Source organism: Podarcis liolepis (assembly GCF_965112155.1).
Source record: "Podarcis liolepis genome assembly, chromosome: 2".
Lineage (NCBI taxonomy): Eukaryota > Metazoa > Chordata > Lepidosauria > Squamata > Lacertidae > Podarcis > Podarcis liolepis.
The window spans coordinates 101,959,929-101,974,258 of record NC_139555.1 but is presented as its reverse complement, the minus strand read 5'-3'; the positions used below and the strand labels follow the sequence as shown (position 1 = coordinate 101,974,258).

Sequence of the window (14,330 nt, the reverse complement as noted above, 5' to 3'; positions counted from 1 at the left end):
TAGAGTTTCAGTTGTTTGCAGATTTGGGGAGAACCATGTAAGAATCTCCAGCGTGGGGGAACCTACATTGTAGTCTTAAAAGAACTAGAATAGGTTGGTATTTGAATTAGCCAAATCCAAGCATTGTGTGCGTGTCCCTTCAAAAGGTCACAGCCAGGCATACATATGGAAAGATACTGACCTACATTTATTATGGCAGCCATTTCTTCATGCACCCCCCTCCTCACTAGTTGCCTCCCTACTCACTGTGCTATTTTTAGAATCCACTTTACCCACCATGGAAGAGGAGAATCTCAAACAAGCTAATTAGAAAAGGGAAGCAAGAGCTCCAGTACAGTTTTAATGTCAGCAGCAGGGCTCTGGATTGGAGAGAGAGAGAGAGAGAGAGAGAGAGAGAGAGAGAGAGAGAGAGAGAAGTCAGCTTGTTGCAGAGAACACTTCGATTTACTACTCTGACCTTAAAGACTCCCTCTGTGTTTGACTTTGATTTGCCCTTCTGTTAAAGTGATTTTGGAACACTTGCGTCTGAGATGGAGGAGCCTTTCAGAATCCAGAGAGGAGTCTGCAAATAAGTAATATTATCTGGTTTGTTTGTATGTTTGTTTGTTTAAACTCACCCTATTTTGGGAGGTGCCAGTTTAAGGAAATGGGGGGGGGGGAGACTATCCGTGTATAAGACGAGCCCAGATTTTGAACATCATTTTAGAGTAAAGAAAACATAGTCTTATACAAGAAGGTTTCTCTAAGTTGCAAGCTACTCTGGAAAACTCTGGTTCTTTTTCCAGTAAAATAGATCAAGGGGGAAAACTTAAAATCCATCAGATTTGGTAATGTGAAAAAAAGAGGGAGTTCATATTATTTTATTGCCATCAATTTATTAATCGCCTTCTAAACAACCGCCTCAAGGTGATGTTCACTGAAGAGGATTAAAAACAGATAAAAAAGCAGCACATACATTTAAAATGAAACTAAAACCATAAAAAGTGGACACTCATAAATAAAAACAATTTCTAAATCCTTTATAGATGCAGATTCTATGCTGAAAAGGCTTGTTGAAAAGGAAGGTCTTTAATATGCACCAAAGAGACAGCAGAGGGGATGCCTGTCTTGATATCTAACAGGAAGGAGTTCCAGAGAGTATGTGCTTGTCTCCCTGAAGGCCTGAGTCCACTACACTGTACGGAATGGACCACTGTACGGAACGGACGTCCTCTTCATAAAATGAAAAAGATAAAACTTTTCAGAGAGAGAAACCTTTTTTGTCTCCATCCATCCGCATGGTGGCGACCAACATATTGCTCCCAATACCTTGAGAGTTAAAGCGGGCGGGGAAATAGGTTTAAAATTATGCTAAGAGTGACCACATTACGTATTGCCACTGTTGCATCTACTGCGGACCTTAAAGGAGTCGAAAATAAAGAACTGGAGTTATCCATGTGCTGTTTAGCATATTATTTGCTCTGGTTCCTGCTGCTTTCGCATTAATGGCAGGGCTGTGGAAGGAATGCTAATGAAAGGCTGGCTTAGGGAGTATTAAGTGTCATTAAATAAGAGCTGGCAATTGCTTGTAAAACATCTTGGGAACTATTACATTTCTGAATATTAGAGTGAGGGACAGTTGGACTGAATAATCTGTTGTCACATCGACACTGTTTAGAGCCCACAAGCTGGAAGGAAAGCTCCCTCCCCACCCGCTTAAAACTATCTGCTCGCAGTCAGGTCAATATTTGGCAAATGCTAATTGCTCAGGTGTTGCTTGTGATCTGTCTCAGCAATAACAGCCTCCAGTTGTCTGTTTTGTGCTACTTTGTTGATCTGAATAAAGACCAGCTGGAGAACTGCCTGAGACAAGGCAAGCAGTTAACAACTAAGTGATCATTAGTTTGTTCCTTTTAAGAGAGAAACACCCGGCTTTCTGAAATGTTAAAATGGTTTTTTATAATATAGCTTGGGAAACATCCATCAAATTGCTTGTTGCTTTTAAAGTGTGTATTAACAGATGGACCTACCGATTTAGGAAATGTAAGATAGCCAGGTATTAATAGAAACTGAATGACAACATATTCTGCATATGTTCAGAATTGGTTGCATATCTATTTAAAAAGGTAAAGGACCCCTGACAGTTAACTCCAGTCGCGAACGACTCTGGAGTTACGGCGCTTATCTCACTTTACTGGCCGAGGGAGCCAACGTTTGTCCTCAGACAGTCATGTGGCCAACATGACTAAGCCGCTTGTGGTGAAACCAGAGCAGCACACGGAAACGCCGTTTACCTTCCCACCGGAGTGGTACCTATTTATCTACTTGCACTTTTGACGTGCTTTTGAACTGCTAGGTTGGCAGGAGCTGGATTCGAACCGCCGACCTTCCGATTGGCAAGCCCCAGGCTCAATGGTTTAGACCACAGCACCACCTGTGTCCCCTCTGCATATCCATTTAGGTTTTACTAAATTAACAGAGAGGGGAAATAACATAATGGTAGGATGTTTTATTACAGAGTAGCTCTACTACCACTTTGCAATATTACTTGTCGTCTCTTGGAGATGAAAAGACGGTGGATGGAAGATGAGTATTAGGAAATTTGGAAGTGAAGGATGCCACAAGTTTAGATTACTTACAGGAGCATTACAAAGATGTCTCTAAATGTAGCGTGAAGGCTGGCAAATTCAACCTCACCATGTGGGAATCTCTTACAGATGACTGTGGCACATGGGTACAGGCAGTCAGGTCATATATCTACAGCAGTGACTAGAGAACAAATAACCGCAGGGAGGAGTGCAGAAAGAAGGAACACCATGGTACATCTGCATCAGCACAAGCAGATGCCTTCATCTGCCCCAGCTGCAACAAAACATGTCTCTCCCATATCAGGCTGTACAGCCACAGCAGGCGCTGCAACTCTCCTGTGGCTTGACTTCACCCTCAAAGTTGCCCTCCTCCATTGTCTCCCAAGGCAGACGGATGCCTGCCTCCCAACCAACCAAGCAATCAACAAATCTGCATTCAGAACACTTTTACATGACATGAACTCCCATTGCTTTCTCAGAAAAAACTCTGTGGTTTTGTTTTGCTTTTTGGTATCTGGTACCTTTATTAAGAGATGCAGAGGGGTGGGAAATTGCACAGACACACCTCAAGAGACAGCTAGGAAATAACTCTGGTGAAATATCGGGTTTGTGTGTTTTTGCAAAAATGCAGGAAATTATGAAAAATAGATGCCGTAAATTGCTTTAGTCACAGTAAGTTGCTACTGATGTTCCTATTTGATGCAATAACTTATTCTCCTATTCGGAAAGTTCTGCTTATTAATTTTATTGCTACTTCTATGCAAGCATCGTTCAAATATGTGCACAGAGCTCTGTGAAGCACAGACACCAGCTTCCATCTTTTTCATTGTTTAGCGTTTGTGTTACCCTCTGTCTTAAACCCAAATCCACCACATTTCACTCAACTGATAATTATACATCTTACCAGTGACCAGTGCTGGAGGATTTTACACTGAGGCAGGAACAGAACCAGTACATTTTTACTCTGCTTATATTTATGCTCCTGATAACTTTCCATCTTCCTTTGTTTGTCTCCATGGCTGGCTGATATAAGCACCAGAGAAGTATCATAGTATTTCCAAGACTTAAGCACACGGTCAGCTGCTTTGCATGACACAGTAAGCCCAGCTATGGTTTACAAGTACCGTTTGAATGTCCAGGCTCCTAGAGAAGAGCTTGCAGCTGCTTTGCTTTCTCACTAGTCTTCTTAATATATATATATTTTAAATGTGACACTAGACTGACTTAAACCAAGCCAAGCCAAGCCAACCTGAGCTCATGGTTAAGCTTTCTCCCCGCTAACCACGAGCTGTGGCCAAATATAAACTCTGCCAAGAACCTTGCTGCAATGGGATAAAAAACAAACAAACTGGGAGAAGCAAAGCAACTCCCTCTCTGGGAGCCAACACATTTAGGCAGCTTTGGAAAGCTATAGTAAAAAGAAGGCAGCGCATCCCACTTTCTGGGGTGATGCAAGGTATGATGCAAGGGTGCTATTGGCCTATGGAACTCATGTGACCTTTTAATTTTAATTCAGTTGGAGAAGTATGCAAGCATAATAAAAGTGGAAAGTAATTATGATACAATAAAACCTGCAATGGCATTTGTTTGTTTAAAAATACAGTGGTACCTCGGGTTACAGACGCTTCAGGTTACAGACTCCGCTAACCCAGAAATAGTACCTCAGCTTAAGAACTTTGCTTCAGGATGAGAACAGAAATCGTGCTTCGGCGGTGCGGCAGCAGCAGGAGGCCCCATTAGCTAAAGTGGTGCTTCAGGTTAAGAACAGACCTTAAAACCAAGAGGAAAGAGAAATAAATTAAAAACATCCCACCCACTTCTAAAAGGCCACAGATAGCTAAAGGTCAAAGGCCTGGCTATGGAGGAAAGTTTTTGGCTGGCTATATGTATATGTATATGTATATGTATATGCATATGTATATGTATATATGTGTGTGTGTGTGTGTGTGTGAGAGAGAGAGAGAGAGAGAGAGAGAGAGAGAGAGAGAGAGAGAAATAAATAAAACCTTTCATCACCAGAACAGTTTTGAAATGCAGTAGCAATACTTGCCTCTGGACAGTGGTCTGTTTGAATCCTGCTGCCACTTAATGATGAAAAGGCTGCCACATTTTGAGGCCTAGAAATAAAATTTTTGTAAATTTGATAATTCTAATGATTTTTTTTAAATAAAAAATTGCCAGCGGTCACTTTAACAGCATGCTTAAGTTGTACTTCCATGGTGGCACTTTAATGTTGCTGCTGTTGCTGTATCGATGCCACTCCATAGAACTTCCCAAAATGCAAAATGTTGGTATCAAAAGTGAAGACATTTGATTCTCTCATACTATTTGAAACCGCATGTTCATGGATATATTGCCAGAGTCACTGTCAGTCAAAAATTTTTGTAAACTGATATGAACATCTGAATTTTTAAACAGACCCCAAAAAATGGCATTGCTGTTTCAGTGGGGGTTCTCTCCACCCCCCAGTAAATGGTACTGAGTATCTTTATGGTGTGACAGATCTGGCAGATACGTGGTAGATTATCTCAGCGGCCCAGATGGAGCGTCTGCCGCTTTATCAAGCAAAATGGTTGGACAGTTGCAAAGTTATGTGAAAGAAGGCTGCCATTTTACCATCCTGTTCTGCCAAACGAGCAACTGTACGTCCCCAGCTCTTGGCTTCCTCTAGACAGAGCCTTAAGGCCTGGTTGTCTGTAGATGCGCATTCGTGCAGCAGCGCTGCCAAATCGAAACTTCAAAAATGAGAGGAATTACCGGACTGTGGTGTCCTCTATTGCTGAGCCTGCAGGGTGATGTGGAATTAGGCATGACCCTACAGCTGCAACCAAGCCACCTCCTGACAGCCTCCAGCTAGTTTTGATAGAGTTGTCCTTGCTGGTACTGCCATCTGGGTTCTAAGCAGCAGCACAATAAACCCATCTCCAAATGACACAGAGAGAGAACCAAAGGAGAAATAACTTGCAGTTCTTTTGTAGGGATGTTCAGGAGGCTTAGTGAGTATGAAATATGTTGCCGTTTTAGTCCAATTTTGTGATCCCGATTTATATTACTCCGATCTGTACTGCTAAGGACAGGCTCCCACTCACATTCACTAGTGGTTGGCATAAAACGAAAGGGGCCATTTTGCCAATGCTACCGTTGTAAGCTGTTGGTGAATGTACAAGTGATTGAGCTATCCTGCTTCTACTGAGATCAGCATAAAAGGAGGAGAGAGAGTGGTCATCAGAACACCATGGTATTTAGAGCGACGTTGTTTGTGCAATCGTGCAAGTTAAATGGGAAAGAAATGCAGTTTCTGGCACTGCTTCCATTGGCAAATCTACGATCCACATTAGAAAGCTCGTGAGAAGTAAAAGATACCCAGTCACTTGGGAAATGAAGAGCTGCTGTTGTGTATAAAGAAATGTTCAATAGAAGAACCATTCTATATAAATACAAACAGATAATTAGAAAGATAATGGAAATGAAGAAAATTCAAGTGTCTGGGTGGTAATGCTACTTTTAAAATTTATATATTTAATCTACAAGTTTTGGGGGAAAATATTTGACTAGGATGTCTAAAAAAAGCTCCTCAAAGGTTTATATTAGCTTTAATTAGATCTAGACAGAATTCATTATTTTTAATGGCTTTTCATCAGTGAGCTGAAGTCATTATTTGAAATGTACAGTAGCAAGTAGCAAAACAAGCTAATTTGGGGGGGGGCTTCTATTTAAAGTCAGCCTATGTATTAAAGAAGCTATTATTAAAACTACAGTTAGAAAGATGATTTTATCTGAACTATATGAACACTGGAGTTGAAGGTCTAAGCAAGGATTTTTCCCTCTCCTCCATATGGAGGGAAGCAGTATTTTTTTAAAAAGGAAAGAAAAACAGAAAAACAAAAGTTTGAAAAGAGTTTACAGAGGACTTGGAAAAGAACAGCCTTGGCATATTAGGCCAATGGTTCATTGAGTGAGCCCGCTGCCTCCAGCCGCTAGCTGTGTGCTAGACCAGCCTATATTGAGGACGTGATCTGGAAACACATTTTTTTGAAGCATAGCATGGGGACTAACAGAAGGACAACAAAAATGGATTTCACTGGCCGTTACGGTCGCTAAGAGACTTAATGCTTCGAGCCTGGAAGGATAAATACTCACCAACTATTACTCAATGGTCTGAAGTCCTTAGTGCCCTTGTTATATTTGAACATATTCTCTATAAACACCAACTTTATTTGGATACCTATCCGGACTATATCAATCTGTATGTGTAAATTAAGGTGGATGCATTGATGCTTATAGTATTCGTAATGTGAGCTGACAATGTGAGCAGTGGGATGTTTGAAATTCATTTCTCCTGCTGCTTTTTAAATGCTTTATTATTTTCCCATTCCCAGCTCCATGTCAGCAGAATGAGTTGATGGCTCCACCCCTTGATTTAAGGCAGGAGCAGAACCACTTTATTATTAAGGTTTTATTACTTTATCTATTACTTAACTTATAAACTGCCTTTAAAAGTGCAATTGCCCACCCAAGGCAGTGTACAAAATTCCACAAACATATAATAATATACAGAACCTTCAATTTAAAGCCACTTTACACATACCCTTAACATTGAGCAATAGCAATGACCATTCATTAAATGAATAAAGGTGGGTTGAAATAAAAATGTTTAAAAGATTTCTCATGATATTGACAAAGATGGAAACACACAGGTTTCCTGGGGGTGTTTTAATGCTTTTCTTTTTTTTAAAAAAATAATTTATCAGAGTGATATTTACATACCTTCCAAGTGTCCCAATTTTCCAGGGACACTCCTGGAATTACAGAAGCCATCCTGGTTTCTGATTTGATCCTGGAATGTCATGATTTCCTTTTTCCCTCCCTTCCATGTCTCAGAGAACAATTAAAAGTGGTGTGTGTGCGTGTGTGCTATTTTTAACATTTTGAATACCCACTATTAATTTTCAAGAGCAAATGATTGGCAGTGTCATCCTGTGTACTTTCTCAAGTGTCTAATGCTGAAGAAATTATATATATATATAGAGAGAGAGGGTGTGTAGAATGGCAATCGTACTTTGATGTAGGGAATAGGCAATCAATACCTGCAAGCTAGAAAAAGCATTCTATTTCCTCCCCTAATGATATAGGGCTGTTGTTGTTTGGCAAGACAATGGGGTTTGGAGCATGAGACACTTAAAAAAAGAATTAATTTGAAATCTGTAGCAGAAGATCAGTTTCAATTAAAACTTCACTTGAGTGTTCATGGACAGAAAAGCTAGCCGTTAGCTCTAAACCTTCTAGCACTTAGCAGTGAATACATGGATTCCATTGCAACCAAATGTCTTGATTACAAACTTAATAAAATATCTACCTTTATGGCTGTTATATAGTTTTGAAACAACAACAAACATTTAAAATTAAAATGAAGTCCCAAGTATTTCCCCCCCTTATTTTTGACTCTTGATGGCGGGGGGTGGGGGTGGATTCAACATAGTGCTGAGGAGATTGCTCTGTCAGTGCAAACATTTATGCATTTATGATTGAAAGGTTTTCCCTCTCCCGTGTGTTGTTCTTGGGGTTATCCAGACAAACCCCCAAGTCAGTTGAGGGGGCATGCAGAGGGAGGAGAGAGGGAAAGCCCCATTGCACCAGCAGATATCCCTATGTGGGCTTCTGCTTGCTGGACTAGTTAGTTGATTCCACCCCTTAATATTTGTTAGCTGTAACAAAATGTCTGCTCATCAGTTGGATTTGTAAATGGCTTTTGGTTCTGATCTCCATCAGTAGGTGTATTTTTGGCTTTCTGTGGGATAAAAGTTTTAAACTACTTAAGAAGTGGTGGTGGAATGTTCTTAGAAGTGAAATTCCAATAATGATGCAAAGTATATTAACAGCTGGAGAATACCTTTGTAAATACGGTGATAATTTATGTCGTGGGTGGGGCACAGGGGAACTAACTGAAGTGTTCATTTCATAACTCAACTTTACCATCTTGGCTGAGCCGTCACTACAAAGTGTTCTTCCTCTTTTGAAACAGGTGCATATGGTCCTGAGCACTGGGTCACTTCAAACGTGGATTGCGGAAGAACTCAGCAGTCTCCCATAGATATCGTAGATCATCAGGCACATGTTGGAGAAGAATATCAAGAAATACACCTGGTTGGTTTTGATAATGAATCCTCTAACAAGACATGGATGAAAAATACCGGGAAAACTGGTGAGAACTGCATGATTACTTTCTTATGGTTGATTATTTGCATTTTCATTCATAGTTAATTATAAAGGCCATAATTATATGGCCGCCCATTCATCCACATGGCTAAGAACTGCATGGAGAATGAATGTGTGGCTATGCCTGCTGGCCGCACTCCATCAGCTTTGCCTTACTGGGCTTGACCCCCATCACCATTCACACATTGGGAAAAGGACATGTACCGGGCGAATCCCGTGCTGTGTGTTTGTGTGTGTGTTACGCATGATGTGGAAGAAGAAGAAGAGGAGTTTGGACTTTATACCCCACCTTCCACTCCCCTTAAGGAGTCTCAAAGCAGCTAACAATCTCCTTTTCCCTTCCTCCCCCACAACAAACACTCTGTGAGGTGAGTGGGGCTGAGAGACTTCAGGGAAGTGTGACTAGCCCAAGGTCACCCAGCAGCTGCATGTGGAGGAGCGGGGAATCGAACCTGGTTCACCAGATTATGAGTCCACCTCTCTTAATCTCTACACCATACTGGCTCCCTATGGGAGCATTAGGAACCCTATGGAAGGCTCTCTTTTTACAGATGTTTCCCTCCAACAAAGGGATGGGGTCAGCAAGTGTGGCTCTACTGCCTTGCTCTATGCAGTTCTAAATTGCAGGAGTGAACATCAGAATAGGAGTTATGAAGATCTCCTTTTACTGTTTTTCTCTAGTTGATTCTCAATGTGATGCCCAATCTCTATTGTAAATATATCCCTAGTTAGGTTGCTAATCTTTATATCATATAAGGACCTGGGGGAAAGACTATGCAACCCAATATCAAAGAGTGTAAGACAATGAAAAGACCAAAGATGTTCTGAAAGTTGGGGGTGGTTGTCAAAATAACTGTCTATAGTTGTGAAATCTTAAGGGATTTAAAAAACCAAAAACAGGCAGAGATAATATTCCTGTGTTTTTTAAAGATAGCATTGTTATTGCTTGCTTCTTTCATTGTTATATTCATAGGTTTTCGTCATAATGCTTCAGTCGCACTCAGTTTCCTGTGCTGTCAGGTGTAAAACCTTTAATACAAGATGCTTCTGGCCTTGTTAGTGACCCACAAGGGGCTTAAGCCATGTGGCAAAATACTCTTGTGTCGCCCATACTATTGCCTGGAGAAAGCAGTGGCTTTTAGGAATACAGAGATAGGTTGGTCAAACAATTAAAAAAATCACTATCCTGAGTTAGTATTTTTTTTAAACAGAGGTTTTATGTTTATTTATTATTAAAGCTACTCTTAAATGGCTAAATCTGAAAAAAAGATTTTCACTTTAGATGCAACAGCTGCTTAGTTGTTTATACTAAAGACTGCAGTGAAATCCCATACCTGTCTCTGCAGAAATAAGTCCCATTGAGATAAATGAGGTTTACTCCCAGGTGGGTGGATGCTGGATAACATACCCCATTGAACTCAGCAGTAGGCTCAGTAGACAGGTATAGAATTGCACCATTAAGCACACGGAACCAAAGTATACTTTGTAGGAATTGTATACACTGAATTGCAGTGAAAGGGATAAAACTTTAATGTGGGTCATTAAATCTTTTTTATTATTTCGTTCTACTTTATTGATTACTGCTAAATATACTTGTGAAAAGAGAAAAGCTTTAGTTGTTAAAATAAATATCTCATTTTTTCATGATAAAATTCAAGGTCACTTACCGTTCTGCCTATTTAACAGAAGACCAACGAAGTAAGTTTCATGAGAGAAGAATTATGTATAGGGAAAAAGTTGTGAGTATAAAGGTGTGGCTGATACAGAAATAAATAACTGGAAGACAGTATGGACTCCTTATCAATGGAAGCTTTTTCTCCAGTCCCAAAACATTCAGCATTCTGTGGCCACTGATATGCTCAGTTCTCATTGGGGAGTTTTTTGAGTCTTAGCACCCCCCCCCCAAAAAAAAACCAAGCCTCCTGATGCTAAATTAGTTCTGTATTAGAATTTGGATATGCATGTGTCGTGTGTCGTCGTCCCCCCCCCCCGCCACCCCCACTTTCATTCCTCATAACTATGTTGTGTGAATAGAACTATGTGGAACAATTCTCTTTACGTCTGTTCATAAGCAAGTTCTGCTGAGTTCGGTGAAACTTCCCCCTATGTATTTGCGCATAAGATTATAGCTGTAGATTTCCACTCCTAAGGTCTGTAATGCTTTAGATCTTTTCCCTTGCACTTCCGGTCTCCAAGCAAAGCCCTGAGCTTCCTTTCCATATAGAGCTTGTAGGCTCAAAATGTTTGCATGCTCCCCACCCCCCGCTTTTGTAATTACAGAAACTGCTATTTGGATGTAGTGTGTGCTTCTAAATATTTATAGAAACTTCTGCATTAATAAAAATCCAACTAAATAGTTTACTGCTACGTGCCAGAAGAGTTTGCATCTGTATTGGCGAGAGTCCTTTTTTGCAGCAAAATTTTCTGCAGTGGAATTTTAATAGGCAGTCCAACATCCATTTATACAAGGGTGAGAGGGCGAAGAGAATATTTACTGAAGCTACATGGGGCTTTCTGGAATCCCAAGGCATCAAGAAATGTGAGAACTGAGCTAAGGAAGGTGCTTACCCTTATCGAGTGTTTCAGGTAGTGCAGGACTGTGGTCAATGGAAAGATGCAGCAGGTTTTTCTTAGCTCCTAAGCAATGTGAAATGAAGTCCATGTCCCTGCTGTGTGCATTGAGCAATACTAGCTTGAACATAACTGGCATGTTTTACTTATTTCACTCCCCTCCTCACATTGATCTGGTGGTTCAGCGATTTCACTGCAGCAGTACCAAGTTGGTACTTTGATTTTATTTTTAACTTGTCCGCACTGCCTTTTGAATCAAAAAGGAGTTGGAACAGACCACAAGGGTCATCTAGTCCAACCCACCATGGGGCTTGAACCCTTGACCTTGAGATTAAAAGCAGGGGTAGGCAACCTAAGGCCTAGGGGGCGGATGTTGCCCAGTTTCCTTCTAAATCTGCCCCGCGGACGGTCCAGGAATCATCATGTTTTTACATGAGTAGAATTAAAAGCAGGGGTAGGCAACCTAAGGCCTAGGGGGCGGATGTTGCCCAGTTTCCTTCTAAATCTGCCCCGCGGACGGTCCAGGAATCATCATATTTTTACATGAGTAGAATGTGTCCTTTTATTTTAAATATATCTCTGGGTTATTTGTGGGGCCTGCCTGGTGTTTTTACATGAGTACAATGTGTGCTTTTATTTAAAATGCATCTCTGGGTTATTTGTGGGGCATAGGAATTCATTCATCCCCCCCCCCCCCAAAATATAGTCTGGCCCACCGCATGGTCTGAGGGACGGTGGACTGCCCCATGGCTGAAAAAGGTTGCTGATCCCTGGATTAGGGCCTCGTCAAACCTAAATCCGGCCCTGATCAGGAGGTGAGGTGAGGAGGCTGGTGCAGTGTTAATGCTCCAGCAGGAGCACCAGATTGGCTCCACTGGTGCGTTTGCACCTCACCAGCCTAACTTCTCCTGGCAAGCAACAGCAACATTACCACAGATCCAGTGAGCTGTAGCACAGCAACATGCCATTTGCTGCTGCATTTCAACAATGTAATTATGTGCTTCTCCTTGCCAGAGGATAAGGGCTTGGATCTGATGTTAGGGAATACAGCCATAATAGAACTCTAAATTAAAACCACTAATAATGAAGGTGCACTGGAGTAAGATTGCTTATTATGTTGTTACCCTAAACGTATTTACTTTGAAATAAGTTCAAATTAAATCAGTGGGACTCAGTTCCATATGCAGGCATCCAGACTTGGGGGTTATGGTATGACAAAAGAGGTAGAACTTTAAGATAGTAATGTTAGCATGGATAGAAAAAGAAGGTCTTAAAAAATATTGGCAGGCTTTGCCAGACACATAAAAAACTGGAACAAATCTCCTTTCTAAGGTGGTAGGTTGATGCAGTTTGAAAATTCTAGGTTTGAAAGGTTGTCATGTAAACATGTTTAAATAGGGAATTCCAAAGCCTGGTAAAATTTCCATACAATAACAACAACAAGAAGAAAAATAACTTCAACGGGGGAAAGGAGACATGGATTCTCATTTCTAAGCTCAGTATAAGGGGGGCTCATGGCTAAGTGCCTTCAAGTGTGGGGGCCCGATATCAGTGTCCCCTCCATAGTGGTTAAGAGCAGCAACAGGACCATCTGCAGCAAATGCCTATGAACCACCCACCTTTTTTATCCTCCACAACCACAGAGCATTGTGGGACCATCAAAACAGCTGTTTTCCAACTGTCCACTGATGCTGTCCTGTAAATCAAAGCATGAGGACACGTAAGGGAGGGAAGGCCTGGTACAGGGTGGGTGTCCCCAGGTGGCCTTGTAGTCACTCAAGAAGGTTGGGTGCTGACACCAGCTCTGCTTTTTTCCAGACCCTCTAAGGCAGGGGTCAGCAAACTTTTTTCAGCAGGAGGCCGGTCCACTGTCCCTCAGACCTTGTGGGGGGCTGGACTATATTTTGAGGGGGGGGGAGAACAAATTCCTATGCCCCACAAATAACCCAGAGATGCATTTTAAATAAAAGGACACATTCTACTCATGTACAAACACCCTGATTCCCGGATCGTCCGCGGGCCAGGTTTAGAAGGCAATTGGACCGGATCTGGCCCCTGGGCCTAAGTTTGCCTACCCATGCCCTAAGCTACTGAATGTAATGGGGCCCTTTATATGTCCAGCTGTCCTTTGTCAACAACAAATTGTCGCTGTTTTCTGTGTTGAATATATGCTGCAGTGGTACCTCAGTTACAAACGCCTCAGGTTACAAACGCTTCAGGTTACAAACTCTGCTAACCTGGAAGAGTTACCTCAGGTTGAGAACTTTGCTCCAGGATGAGAACGGAAATCGTGTGCCAGCGGCACAGCGGCAACAAGAGGCCCTATTAGCAAAAGCACGCCTCTAGTTAAGAACAGTTTCAGGTTAAGAACGGACCTCCAAAACAAATTTAGTTCGTAACTAGAGGTACCACTGTATATGGTAATTTTTGGGTGTAATAGGTATCTAAAGCCATTTGCCCCTGTTGCTGTATGTAGGTTTTATTTTATTTGTTTTTTATCTTATATTTTGGAAATGTACATCCATGGGTTTTTTTCTTTATATTTTTTGGGGGCCCCCAAGAGAGTGGGGCCCTAAGCTATAGCTTGTTTAGCTTATATGTAAATCCGGCACTGCTCCTGATAAGTTCCAGCAATGCAGCTGACCAGCAGTCACATGAGCGACCACGCCATCTGCGACTGTTTAAATGACCATGGTACAAATAAGGTTTAATAGTAATAATTAAAGCTATCTTTCTAGCTTTGATATCGGAAACATTTCCTGATTATATACTTACAAAGCTTTGTGGTTTTCTTCACTAACTAAAGAACGAAATGTGAGGAGGTAAAATACTTGCCAAATGCTTCCATGAACTGGTTGTAGGCTCACTCTACATATCACAGGCATGGAAGCTTAGTGCTTTGGCAAGAATCCACTCGCTTTACAGCTAAGCGGAAACAATGTTTGGATACTTTTATTTTTCCCTTTCATTAGGAAA

At 41.4% G+C, this 14,330-nt stretch overlaps 1 protein-coding gene across 8 annotated transcripts in view; it reads left to right on the top strand.

Annotated features, from left to right (window-relative positions):
• Window positions 1-14,330, top strand: part of PTPRG (protein tyrosine phosphatase receptor type G) — a 536,428-nt gene that overhangs the window by 272,040 nt on the left and 250,058 nt on the right. For all 8 annotated transcript variants that reach the window (XM_083491124.1, XM_083491123.1, XM_083491119.1 and 5 more), the window contains exon 3: window positions 8,590-8,769. In XM_083491124.1, coding sequence (XP_083347250.1) covers window positions 8,590-8,769 — 180 coding nt within the window. The remainder of the gene's footprint in view (window positions 1-8,589; window positions 8,770-14,330) is intronic.